Raw genomic sequence first — 13,135 nt, 5'->3', positions numbered from 1 at the left:
CGGCCCGGAGGTAGAGCTTCCGGCCCAGAGGTGGAGCTTCCGGCCCGGAGGTGGAGATTTCGGCTAAATCTCCTCCACCGGCCGGAATCCCCACCTCCGAGTCGGAAGCTCCGCCTCCGGGCCAGAAGCACCACCTCCGGGCCGGAAACTCCTCCTCCGGGCCCGAATTTCCAGCCCGAGTGCGGACGTAAAGTTAGTAGTCGTAAATCCATTCTGTGAATACCAAAAGTAGTAAGTGCATTCTGTGAATTCCAAAAGTAGTAAGTGCATTCTGTGAATACCAAATGTACTAAGTTTAGGATTTTGTCTTAAGTTAATTCTGTGAATCGGGCCCTCTGTTTCCTGGCTCTCCTTCCGCCCGCCAGTGTCAAGGCAATAGCTAAAAAGGTCCCATGAAGATGGTCAAACCAGTTTAAAATGTGGATGTTGATGTGGGCGTCACTCCTGGAAGTCCTTACTCGTCCTCACTATTGGAACTAAACGTCCTTTACAACTGCGTTGTCAGACTGTCCGATGTGTTTGGGAAACCTTTCATGCCAATCCTGCTAAGGAGCCAATCCCCAGGTAGGAAAGTGTAACTTTATGTACCCATCATACAGGATGAAGAATCTGAGAAATGCCCTTTATTATCTAAGACATCGACCAGACATAGGGTCCAAGAGCCAGCACAGATCAGACCACTGGCTACCTGACAGCGTGGAGACAGGGAAGGAAGCAAGCAAGAAGGACAGAAACTGCTAGGGAATATGTGCTCAAGTATTCATGCACCTATTAAAAACCTCCCTGGGTGTGTCCATGCTCTATTTAAATAATTAAAGTCTTGATGTGCAGGATCCGAACTGCCTGAGTCTTCACAAGACCCATTAAGTCTTTGTGAGAGCAAGTCCTACTACAAATTAATAACACCTTCACAAGCCAAGAATTCAGGCCAAACCCATGAAGGTTTATTAAAAAATAAGGTCACTTAGGAAGGCAAAGTGTTGTTAGTCAAATTATTGGGAATTAGCAGTTATAATAAATCTAAATCAAATCACTGCCTGAACCAAAGTATAATTCAGCAGGAGAACTGTCATGGAGTCTGCCTCAAGAGAATGTGCAAAGATCCCCAAGTCTGAATCAAATGATGGACTGGAGCAGAGGCTGCAGAGTCTGCACAGCTACAAAGGAGGAAAAGTCTAAGGGGATTATTTGTGAGCTCTTGCGTCACTTTTGCACTGCCGGTGCGCCGCTTTTTGTTACGCACTAGAAGGGTAAAAAATGCACCATGTTGCCCTATATTTACAAAGTGATGCATCTAGGTAGATGTGTCACTTTGTAAACCCCTGTGCCGCATTATACCTGGGCCAGGTACAATGGGAAACAACCTTTACAACACAACTTTTACCACGCACTACCATTACAATGCATTCATTACAACACAACATCCCTTACAACGCATGCCATTACAACGCAACCATTACCACGCATGACACTACAACGCATACAATTACATTTCATGTCATTACAACGCATACCATCACAACGCATACCATTACAACGCATAGTGCCCTTACACTATCCAACACTTACCCTACTGTTGCTCCCCCTGGAGTTATAATAGTAAGTTTTTACCCCTACACTATCCAATATTTACCATACTTGCAATGTAATGGTATGTGTTGTAATGGTATGTGTTGTATAGGTAGTATGCGTTGTAATAGAATGCGTTGTAAAGGTCGTTTAAAAAAATCGTTGTAATGGCATGCGTTATAATGGAATGCGTTGTAATGAATGAATGAATGAATGAATGAATGAATGAATGAATGAATGAATGAATGAATGAAATTATTTGTAGAGCGCACGATGGCCAAAACGGCTTCCTGGCGCTGGGAGCTCTAAACAACCGAACAGACAGAGCCAGGAGGTTAGCGGGGGTAGGCCAGGGTAAACAGAAAAGTTTTTAGCGCTTTACGGAAGTGTGAAAAGATAGGGATCGAGCGCATAGAAAGAGGAAGGGAGTTCCAGAACCGGGGAGCAAGAACAGAAAAACGGGTTCCACCAGTGCGAGATTTATGAAAGCGGGGGACAGTGAGGAGGGCAGAAGATGATGAACGGAGAGTGCGGGCAGGGGTGTGACGGGAAATCAAAGAATTGATGAAAGCCGGTGCAGAGTGATCAAGGGCCCGATAAACAAGGCACCCTAGTTTGAACAGGGATCTCTGCAAAATGGGCAACCAGTGAAGGGATTTGAGGACGGTAGTGATGTGATGGGTTTTGGGCAAGTGAAAGATAAGACGGGCAGCCTGATTCTGGATAGCTTGTAAGCGGCGGGTTTCATAGGCAGGAATGCCAGCGAACAAGCTATTGCCATAATCAAGGCGGGAAGTGATAAGGGCAGAAATAATGATTTTAAGGGATTCAAGAGAAAAGAAACGAGAGATTTTCCGGATCATCCGGAGGGAGAGAAAACAGGAGGACACCACGGCACTGACCTGGCCGTGCATGGACAGGTCCTGTCTGACCTTGAAGCCCAAAGTTTTAACGGAGGGAACGGGGGTGGGAGGAGGACCGAGAATGGGAGGCCAGAAAGCAGGGGACCAGGGGCTGGATGAGCCGCCAATCAGGACAAGCTCAGTCTTATCTGGATTGAGCTTGAGGTGGTTGGCGCTCATCCACCCAGAAATAAAGACCATAGTGGAGTGAAAAAAGGATAGAGAGTGAGAAGAAGAGGAAAGATCAAAGACGAGCTGGAGGTCGTCAGCGTAGTTATACACAGAGACCCCCAGCTCAAGAAGGGAACAGATAAGAGGGTGAATATAGAGATTGAAAAGAAGGGGAGAAAGAGAGGAACCTTGGGGGACCCCACAGGGCACCGGGAGGGGGAAGCAGAAAAGCCGGGAAGGTGAACGGCTTGAGAACGGCCTGTCAAAAAGGAGGTGATCCAGGAGAGGACAGAGCCTCGTATGCCCGCTGCGCTGACACGGTCCAAAAGAATGTTATGATCGACCGTGTCAAAAGCAGCGGACAAGTCGAGGAGGATCAAAGCTTGGGGAGAGTTGACATCGGCCTTGGCTTTAAGCTCGTCAAGGACGGCTAGCACCACGGTTTCGGTCGAATGACCCGAACGGAAACCGGCTTGGTGAGAAGCCAGGAGCTGGTTCTGTTCAACATAAGCAGAGAGACAGGAAGTAACGTAAGATTCGAGAATTTTAGCAAGATAGGGAAGAAGAGAGATAGGTCTAAAGTTAGAGGGAAGAGAAGAATCGAGACCAGGTTTTTTAAGAATGGGAGAAACAATAGCAGATTTAAATGAAGAAGGGACCAATCCAGTGGAAAGAGAGGCATTAAGAAAGGAGAGAGGGGTATCAGGACAGGAAGAAAAAAGGGTTTTAAGAATGCGGGCAGGGGCACAGTCAGTGGGGGAACCAGACTTGATTTTAGTGAGCAGAGCTAGAAAAGAGTCCAAGGAGAGGGGGGGAAAAGAAGAATAGGAAGATTTAGGCGCAGAGGGAACAGAGTGAAGAGGAGTAAAAGGAGTGACCAAGATATTAGATTTAATTTTAACAATCTTCTCGATAAAGAAGTTGTTAAGAGAAGAGCAGAGGGCCTGGGAGGGAGTGAAATGAGGGCAAGCACGATCAGAGGTGGCCAAGTTGTTGACCAAAGAGAAGATTTCTTTAGCTTTGTTAGCCGAGAGCGCCACTTGTTCAGAAAAGTACTTGGTCTTAGTGGCCAAGATGGCCTTCTTGTACTCCTTAAGAAGTAATTTATATTTGGCCTTGTGGTCAGGGCAGTAGCTACGGCGCCAAAGGCGCTCTGAGCGTCTAAGCTCCAATTTAAGAGTCTTGAGCTCCGGGCTAAACCAACGGTGAGCCTCGTGAGGGCGAATGGACTTGACTAGCTTGAGGGGGGCTACTAAATCACATGCAGAAGAGAGCCAGTTACCAACTGCAGCGGCCTGTGACTCAAGGGGAATGCCAGTGAGGTCTGGGGAAGAAGAAGCAAGGGAGTGAGAGAGGGAGGCCAAGTCAACACGATTCCAGCTACGGGAGAAGACATTCTTGGGACGAAGGGGCTTGTGGGGGGAACCAGTGGTGATAGAGAAGGAAATGAGAGAGTGATCAGACCATGTACAAGGAAGGATGCTGGGGGGGGAAACTATGTCCTGGGATGACCAGACTTGGTCCAGGATGTGTCCAAAATTGTGGGTAGGGACCAGAACATGGGACTTAAGGTTGAGACAGAGGAGAGTGGCCGTGAAGTCCTTGGATGCTGAGTCCTCCCTGGAGTCACCAGGCCAGTAGTTAAAGTCCCCAAGCAGGAGGACAGAGGAGTTATTAACCACCAGCGTGGTGAGGAGTTCCTGCAGGAAGGCCACGAACAGGGGCATGTTCAGGGGAGGGCGGTAGACAAGGACAACGGTGAGAGGTGCAGACAGATTGGAGGAGCGAGCGACCAGGAAATCCACTCCATCAATGGGTGCGTGGGGGAGAAGCTGGAATTGAATAGTGGATCGGACAATCATGGCAACACCCCCCCCGATCTTGTCCGCGGGGCGGTCGGCCCGAAGGACATAATAAGAAGGGGGAAGTATGGCAAGAATGTCGGGGAGGGAAGTCTCCGAAAACCATGTTTCCGTTAGGAACAGAAAATCTGGGGAGTCTGTGGTAAGAAGATTAAACAGGTCAAGTTGGTGTTTACCTGCCGAGCGAGTGTTGAGGAGATAAGCAGAAGCAGTGTGAGGGGGAGAAGAGGATCCAATGGGGGGGGAGTCAATATCCGGCGTAGGCAGGGGAGTAATTGGATGTGGAGACACAACACGGTCTGAATGGGGGACATAGATATCTAATGCAACAAGGTGCTGCATGAGGGTATGGGAAAGAGGCACCTCAGTGGAGCAGGCGAGGAGTTGTGCAGGCGTATAAGACAACAAGGGGGCAGGGGGTGTGGCCCCTGGTCCCGGCCCGTCGCGGACGGGCGCAGGCGGGCTTAACTTAGGCGCAACTTCGGCGCGCCTTCGTCGCGCCCGCTGCGCTCGTCCGCTGCGCGGCCGGGATAGTAGTGCCATAAGTAGGGGACCGGAAATAGTAGGGCGTGGCAGGGGGTGGAGGGACAGAGGAGCTGCCCCGCCAACCAGAGAGCAGCCCAAGATGTTACACACGCCCGTCCCCGCCCTCGTGACCTGCCCGTCAGAGGGGGAGGGAACGCTCAGCGTGGGGCGCTCTGGTGGCGGCAAACAAGGAAGTCCCAAGAGAACAAGGGGTGCGCGGTGTCCTCGGCGCAACCCCTGAAGCAAGGAGCAAGGTGAGTAAAAGTGTCCAAGCACGAATTAAAAATGAGCGTTGCGCCGCACCTCGGCAGCGTTGTTCTCCCGGCGAAGCCTCGGGAGGTCTGGCGATTCAGCAGAGCTAGGGCGGGACTCGCCCGGCAGGTAGAAATTGCCAGGGGGGGAGGGACAGAGGAGCTGCCCCGCCAACCAGAGAGCAGCCCAAGATGTTACACACGCCCGTCCCCGCCCTCGTGACCTGCCCGTCAGAGGGGGAGGGAACGCTCAGCGTGGGGCGCTCTGGTGGCGGCAAACAAGGAAGTCCCAAGAGAACAAGGGGGGCGCGGTGTCCTCGGCGCAACCCCTGAAGCAAGGAGCAAGGTGAGTAAAAGTGTCCAAGCACGAATTAAAAATGAGCGTTGCGCCGCGCCTCGGCAGCGTTGTTGCTCCCGGCGAAGCCTCGGGAGGTCTGGCGATTCAGCAGAGCTAGGGCGGGACTCGCCCGGCAGGTAGAAATTGCCAGGGGGGGAGGGACAGAGGAGCTGCCCCGCCAACCAGAGAGCAGTCCAAGATGTTACACACGCCCGTCCCCGCCCTCGTGACCTGCCCGTCAGAGGGGGAGGGAACGCTCAGCGTGGGGCGCTCTGGTGGCGGCAAACAAGGAAGTCCCAAGAGAACAAGGGGTGTGCGGTGTCCTCGGCGCAACCCCTGAAGCAAGGAGCAAGGTGAGTAAAAGTGTCCAAGCACGAATTAAAAATGAGCGTTGCGCCGCGCCTCGGCAGCGTTGTTGCTCCCGGCGAAGCCTCGGGAGGTCTGGCGATTCAGCAGAGCTAGGGCGGGACTCGCCCGGCAGGTAGAAATTGCCAGGGGGGGAGGGACAGAGGAGCTGCCCCGCCAACCAGAGAGCAGCCCAAGATGTTACACACGCCCGTCCCCGCCCTCGTGACCTGCCCGTCAGAGGGGGAGGGAACGCTCAGCGTGGGGCGCTCTGGTGGCGGCAAACAAGGAAGTCCCAAGAGAACAAGGGGGGCGCGGTGTCCTCGGCGCAACCCCTGAAGCAAGGAGCAAGGTGAGTAAAAGTGTCCAAGCACCAATTAAAAATGAGCGTTGCGCCGCGCCTCGGCAGCGTTGTTGCTCCCGGCGAAGCCTCGGGAGGTCTGGCGGTCTGGCGATTCAGCAGAGCGTTGCGTTGTAAAAAAATGCATTGTAAAGGTATGCATTGTAAAAGTATGCGTTGTAACGTCATACAACCGGTACAATGTATGCAGGGTGGGCATTTTGACACAAGTAAGCCTCCTAGAAGTGACTGCGCCAATATCTATAATGTATGCAGGGTGGGCGTTTTGACACAAGTAAGCCTCGTAGAAGTGACTGCGTCAATATCTTATGCCTGCCTCATGGCAGGCATAAGACTGACGCAGGCACAATTGAAATGGGGCTTGCCCCATGTGTAATGACCCATTGCTGGAGTTGCGTCACTTTTGTGACACACTCCAGCAGTGCGTCATTACTGCGCCTACAGATACGTCAGAAGTACTGATGTATCTGTAATTCCTTGCGACATGATGAGTCATACTGTAAATACGATGCATCCAGCATGCCGCAAGGAGGGCGCAATGAAAAGTGACGCATCGCTGTTCTCATGCAGCGATGCGTCACTTTTCATAAAGAATGAAGCGAGTAGACAGACTAGCATAGGGTCTGCCCCGTACAAAGATCAGGAAAGGTTTGGCACATCTCCCAAAAACAAAGCATTTTGTAGGGTTTTAGGCAGACAAGCCATACACTCGACATGGGGTGAGATGACGTAATAGTGCTGGATTGACAAAGATACATGAGAATTACCCAAGGACTGTTCATATATACAAGACACTTCAAATAAGTTGCAGCTGGTAAACACCTATTTTGCTGCAAATTAATACTCAGAATATAAATAAAAACATGAGTGGATGGCCGTGCATGTCCCTAGAAAGGAAGACAATAACACCCTCAAGCAATGAATGACCCCTGAATGAGCCTTCAGCTAAAGGCCTTGAAGTGTTTTATCCCAGCAGGGTTTCTTAGGAAAGAAAGCTCATTAAAAACAGTGGTATTTTATCTGCACGCAGACATCCTGAAGAGAGCTCCAATGTTGCTTATTTTTCTAAAATGAAAAAATCCCACAGAGACATGCATGTGGAAAGGCTCGTTCATGTGAATAAAATGCACAACTCTTTCTGAATGGATGCCAATGCGGCCCGGTTATGATAACTTAAACACATCGGGCCCGATTCACAGAACTAATTTCCTAAACTTACTACTTTTGGTATTCACAGAAGTTAGGATTTTATCTTAAGTTTGTCTTAAGTCTGTCTTAAGTTTGTCTTAGTCTTAAGTCTGTCTTAAGTCTGTCTTAAGACAAACTTAAGACAGAATCCTAGGGCCCGATTCACAGAACTAACTTAAGACAAAATCCTAAACTTACTACTTTTGGTATTCACAAAAGTTAGGATTTTGTCTTAAGTTTGTATTAAGACAGACTTAAGACAGACTTAAGACAGACTTAAGACAAAATCCTGTCTTAAGTCTGTCTTAAGTCTGTCTTAAGGCAAAATCCTAACTTCTGTGAATACCAAAAGTAGTAAGTTTAGGATTTTGCCTTAAGTTAGTTCTGTGAATCAGGCCCATCTGAACTAAGCATTCATTTATTATTATGTAAATCACTTCTACAGATGCATAAAGAAGGCGACAACTCCCCTTTCCTGGGGCTATTCCCAGCGGAACGCTACTGACATAGCCCTGCTAGGTGATAGGGCCCGCTGGACCGCTCGTAGCTGTGTGCTCAGACTCCTCTGCCAGTGGCTCCTAAACATCAATGAATAAGAATCAATCAATAAGAGTTCTACGGCAGGTTGCAGCAGAATGTTCTACCGCATAAAACAATATAACAAGTGAAGTGAAGTAATTGAAAAAAGGCGTCTGTGCAGCCAGGGTAAAACGCAACATAAATATTAGAAATGGCAGCCGTCTGAGTCTCAGGTATTCCAGGGGGTGTAAAGGAATTCGTCTAAGGTTTTCCAATGGGTTTTGTGTTTTTATTAGTTCTCCGCAAGTGAAACAGAAGTGTCCAGGCATAAACACCTTGCTCTCCTAAAAGACAGTGGCGGCTGCCTCCGAACGGGGTGGTGGGCGAGTAGCGGGTCAGGATGACAAAAAATAAACATGCCTGCTTTGCCGCCGCATTTGCCGCACGTCTCTTCTCGTCTTCTTGCAGCCTGCACCGGAAGCACCCAGGCTTCCGACTCTGCCAGCCAATCACCATGCTGCAGGAGCAGCGCCGTGATTGATCTGAGCGCCCTGTTTTGCCGCTCAGGCGGGTCCTGGGGAGGCTGAGCATGTTCTCCATGGGGCCGTGCAACGCAGCCCAATGGAGAACAGGCCAAGTGCGCATGATGGTTTGGCTGGCCCTGCAAACCACTCCTGCTCGCTTGGCGTCGGCTAGCCCCGCCTTGCCCCGCCTGGAGTCGTAAAAGAAGAGCAAATGATAATAACATCTTGTTTTTATTGTTTTATTTTATTTTTCTCTGCTCAACGAGCAGTAGGGCGATGCTCCTCCGCCTTAGAGGTGAAGCCGCTACTGTTAAAAACACTCGGGCTTCTCCCCAATGACAAGTCCTCATGAGGCTGATCACCTTGGGGGTTCATTGCGGTCTCTCACAGAGAGGATCCGACGTGGCTGATCAGGTCACACGCGTCCTTCTGAAAAGGCTTTGGAAGGTCTCAGGACGGGTGGTTTTTCTACTGCAATGGCTCATGCTGGTGAAAAACAATAACAGAATTCTGCCCTGTGCTCTCCCAAGTGGTTCAGAAGCAAAGATATTTACAACAATGTCTGATCTCCAACAAAATGCACGTCACTTTGGATAATGCTGATTTCAAGCTTGCGGGGGAACCTTGCCTGCTAGTTTCAGGATTGAACTTGATGCAGTTGAATTATCCGTAAAATCATAACACTGACTGACAGCTTCTATTAAGCTACAGACCCCTCAAATTACCACTCTGCAGCCCGCTGGACAGTAATGCTTGACTGACGGCTTGGCCTTGGTTGGCGTTGAGTAGATACAAGAGCAGGTCACACTTCTAGGGCTGCACACCGCCACTCACCCGATACCCCCTCAGCGATCTAACCTTCAGTGTGTCAACACATCTCATCGAAGCCTTCCGAGCCTTCGACTCAAAACCCCGCCTTTCAAGGAAATAATCACCCACCAATGCTGCTAGACTACAAGACACCATCCACACTCAAATAAGAGTAGCTGCTGCCCCCAGAGCCTGGAAACAATGTGCAAAATACCTTTTACACCCAATTGAAGGAGACAAATGCGGGTTATCCTTCATCGCTCACTGACACTACCACCACCGCTGACCCACCCGTCTTATCAGTGTGCTTTAGCTTGCTACAACTTTCTTTCGCCGCCTTGGAGGAGAATGACATGATGTCAAGATGCTGTGTAAAACTGTCTGTTATGATGTAATTCTTAATATCTTGAGTTGCAATATGCTGCCTGTTGTGTCATTTCATTACCTCTGTAGCACTCATTTGAGCGGTTTGGACATCAAAGCGCTTTAACAAGTACAACAAATAAATAAAGACAAGAAATGATTGTGCACTTCATTAACCCAATATTGATATTATTAACCTTCTTAAGGTGAATGCATCCCCGTGACGAAGACCCAGTTACCTCACATGGACAAGTCCATGCCATGGATGAAGTTCAGTGGAGAAGATTACAAGAGGCACGTGCTCTACTGCGGGACGGAGGTCATCCGAGCGGAGTCCACGGGCCAGGGTCCAGCGAAGGCCGTGGTGCTGAGGACAGGTGAGTGCAGTGTATGACCAGTATCTTACGCAAGAAGTTCACCTCAAGAGGACAGGAGCTTTCTTCACTGTCCACCAGAAAAATAGGCTTGACCCAAACCACCCAAGGGGTTAAAGGTGAGTGCCTCTCACAGAAAAGTGTGGCTTAATCGTCAGATATTTTTATCACTATGCGTCAGGGGTGAAAGGAGATGTTTCTCCGGTGACAGAACATTGTAGCTTTACCACTTAACAACTGTCTTGGGAGAAAATCAGAACTTCAAAACCTAGCTCACAAGTGCTTACTTCAAGGAAATTGCCAGCCAATCACAGCCTGCCTGTTGGCTGAGGTACATGAGAGGGACTAACCAAAGAGAATGTGACCCGCCCAGTCACTGCAGCTAAGGATGACATGGAAAGGGGGACTGCTTACTTAAAACACTGTGATCCATCTCATTACTGAAGAAGAGGCATACACAGCCGCTGCAGGAAGAGACCAAATGAAGTGATTGTGGCCCCTTCATAAAACATTGCAAATACATCACTGCTAGATAAGTTCAAAGACCAACTAAAGAAATATTGCATACTTAAAAAAACATTGTAACCCTGGTACTATAGATGGGTATGGCTGGGCATCGGAAAGCATAAAGAAGTCCAACCCTTGGGACTGTACTTTCTTCTTTGAAGATTGTGGCCCAGACCCGACCGATGGCTGTGGTAGATTCCCATAAAGTGAGACGATAGAAATAGGGCAACATATGTCCATTACGTAGAGTACGGGCACTGTACAAAACCGTCATGGCACACAATAGAGTCTGGTGATGTACAGAGCTGAGCATTTGGAGATTCTTGTGTGGAGATGTTGGCCAAATGCTCTTTGCGTGCCACTTGACAATTCTTGATTTTTATTTATGGGGTACTTGTGAAGCTTTGTCTTCCACACCCCACTACAGTACTAGGGGTGTCCATGCAAATGAAGAGAGATCTCACGAGGGGATACTGGACAACCACATTGAAGGTTGACCGGGGTCTTTGACGTAGAGGTCTGCGGTGCGAGGTTCACTCCCTGGATCCTTGCGGACTCGTTCTGCAATGGAGACCGCCCTGACCTAGATGGAAGCAGCTGCTGAGGATCACTGTGCTCCGGGAGGTGGATGGTGACAACTCTTGCTCTTGAATTTTCCTTAAGGATGAAGCGAGGCAGGACCTGAAGAAGGGACCGGTCCTGTCTCTCTTCAAAGAAACCGAGACTTGAAGACGATGATGCCTCCAGGTACATCCTCACCACAATCAAACTGCAGAACATGAAGTCATTGCGATAGTTCAGTGGATTGTAGCACTCTCTGCCGAGAACAGTGTGCGACGAGCGAGCAACGGCTTCCGGTAATTATAGGACTGAATAAAGGCCTGATGTAGAGAAGGATAGTACCGGTAATTCTTCCTAAAACCATAGACATTCTGTCCATTTCTTCATTAGCCAAAGTATTTTCTTTGGGCTAGCTTTGGTAGCAGACACCTGCAGCACAGCATTGCTTCCTACCGCTCTTTCGTAGGCCCTTTCTGGTGCCTCTGGTACAGCCGCCACCTCATCATCTCTGGCAGAGGTCAGTGTGTGTGGAACGATGGTGGAGAGTGTGGCGAACCTTCATCTAATCCTAAATACAATGTCCCCAACGCGACCGGGAACCAATGACCTATATCTGTGGATGCTGCCAGTGCCCTCAAGCAGTGCTTGAAGCTACCACATCTGTCACTGGCAGAACCTCAGCTGAGGGTTTTCACCTTCAAATTGGTACATCCCAAAGCAGACACAGCCCTGGCAGAGAAGACAAAATGCAGAGGAATTTCTACTATCAGTGTGGATGGAACTTCTGAAGTATGATGGCCTCATATTGAGTTTGGTGGAGAGGGTCCTTCCTCACAAACATGGTGAATAGCCATTCCTCCAACTTTTGTAGCCTATACAACTTGTTATACAGCAGGCGGCATTTGCAGAGCGTGCCATCCTTCAAACCCTATATCGGGCCCCCTTGACACGAGCAATCGCCTGCCCTCTGCAGCTAGGCTCAGCAATGGCTTTCCTTGAAAGTAGGAGTCTAGATCATTGGTTGCACCTGTGTCCCTCAGTAATGCTCTCCTGTCTTATAAGGGATTTTGACGCTGTTATGTGTCTTTCATCATCTTCTAACTTACTCAGGGTCGAATATTAGTTGATAGCGCTGCTTCTTGAGGCCAAAGGTCCCAGAGTTCAGTTCCCTGCTCTATACCAACCATGCGGGATGCCCTTCATTGTCCTCTTTCTGCGTGAGGCCAACGTGGCATTTTTCCCATCAGGCTTTTCCGTCATTTGCCCCAAACAATAATTTGTTTTCTGGTTAGTTATCGGGCAAACGGCTGACCATTAGTTTGGACCTCATGTAGAAACTAGTGAAGTGGGAACCTCACCAAACTTATGGTTCCCTTGGATTGGACAAAGTGCCTGGTTTCCAGAGGGGGATGTCAGGCTAGCCCCACCATCAGAAATCTGGGACCGGTGGCCCATCCACTTCAGGGCTATTGATCCGTTTATGTCAGAAGGCCTACTTTATTTAGGGAGGTATTGCAGACAAATAATTTACCTGCAGATAGTATTCCTGTTCAGAATTGTCAAGAAAAGTCTGGCTGCCCAGAAGAGGAAACATTGCAAATGGCTACAAACGCTGGGAGCAAATTTGTAGCGCCTCAGGCAGATTTGGACTGTAGATTTGGTTGGTCTATTTCAGGACCAACAGCCACAATGGGAAATTGTTCCTCAAAAGCAACAAATCTTGCAAAGCAAACCAATCAAAATGGCAGACACTCAGAAAACTTCTCCGGCTTCTGTGCAACTGCTGCAACGGTGGATAGGTCGAAGGAAGTGAGAACTCTGCCAGATGGGGGGGTGGGATACAATAATATGGCAGGTGGTCTCTGCCATGGGAGCCAGGGCATCTGGGTGACCTGGCAGGCTGGCGGGCCACCTACGGAGATCTGAATCACCACCTGTCATTTGTGCTCTTTTTTCTACTTTAACC

General features: G+C 49.3%; 1 protein-coding gene across 1 annotated transcript in view; it reads left to right on the top strand.

The window, feature by feature from the left end:
- LOC147684263 (putative cation-transporting ATPase 13A4) overlaps positions 1-13,135 on the top strand; it is a 131,459-nt gene that overhangs the window by 41,039 nt on the left and 77,285 nt on the right. The window contains exon 10 of the mRNA XM_086944657.1: positions 9,934-10,104. Within this exon, the coding sequence (XP_086800783.1) occupies positions 9,934-10,104 (171 nt within the window). The remainder of the gene's footprint in view (positions 1-9,933; positions 10,105-13,135) is intronic.

This window comes from Lissotriton vulgaris, chromosome 11 (assembly GCF_964263255.1).
Source record: "Lissotriton vulgaris chromosome 11, aLisVul1.2, whole genome shotgun sequence".
NCBI lineage: Eukaryota > Metazoa > Chordata > Amphibia > Caudata > Salamandridae > Lissotriton > Lissotriton vulgaris.
The sequence above is the reverse complement of the archived record's forward strand: the minus strand, read 5'-3'. Positions and strand labels throughout refer to the sequence as shown.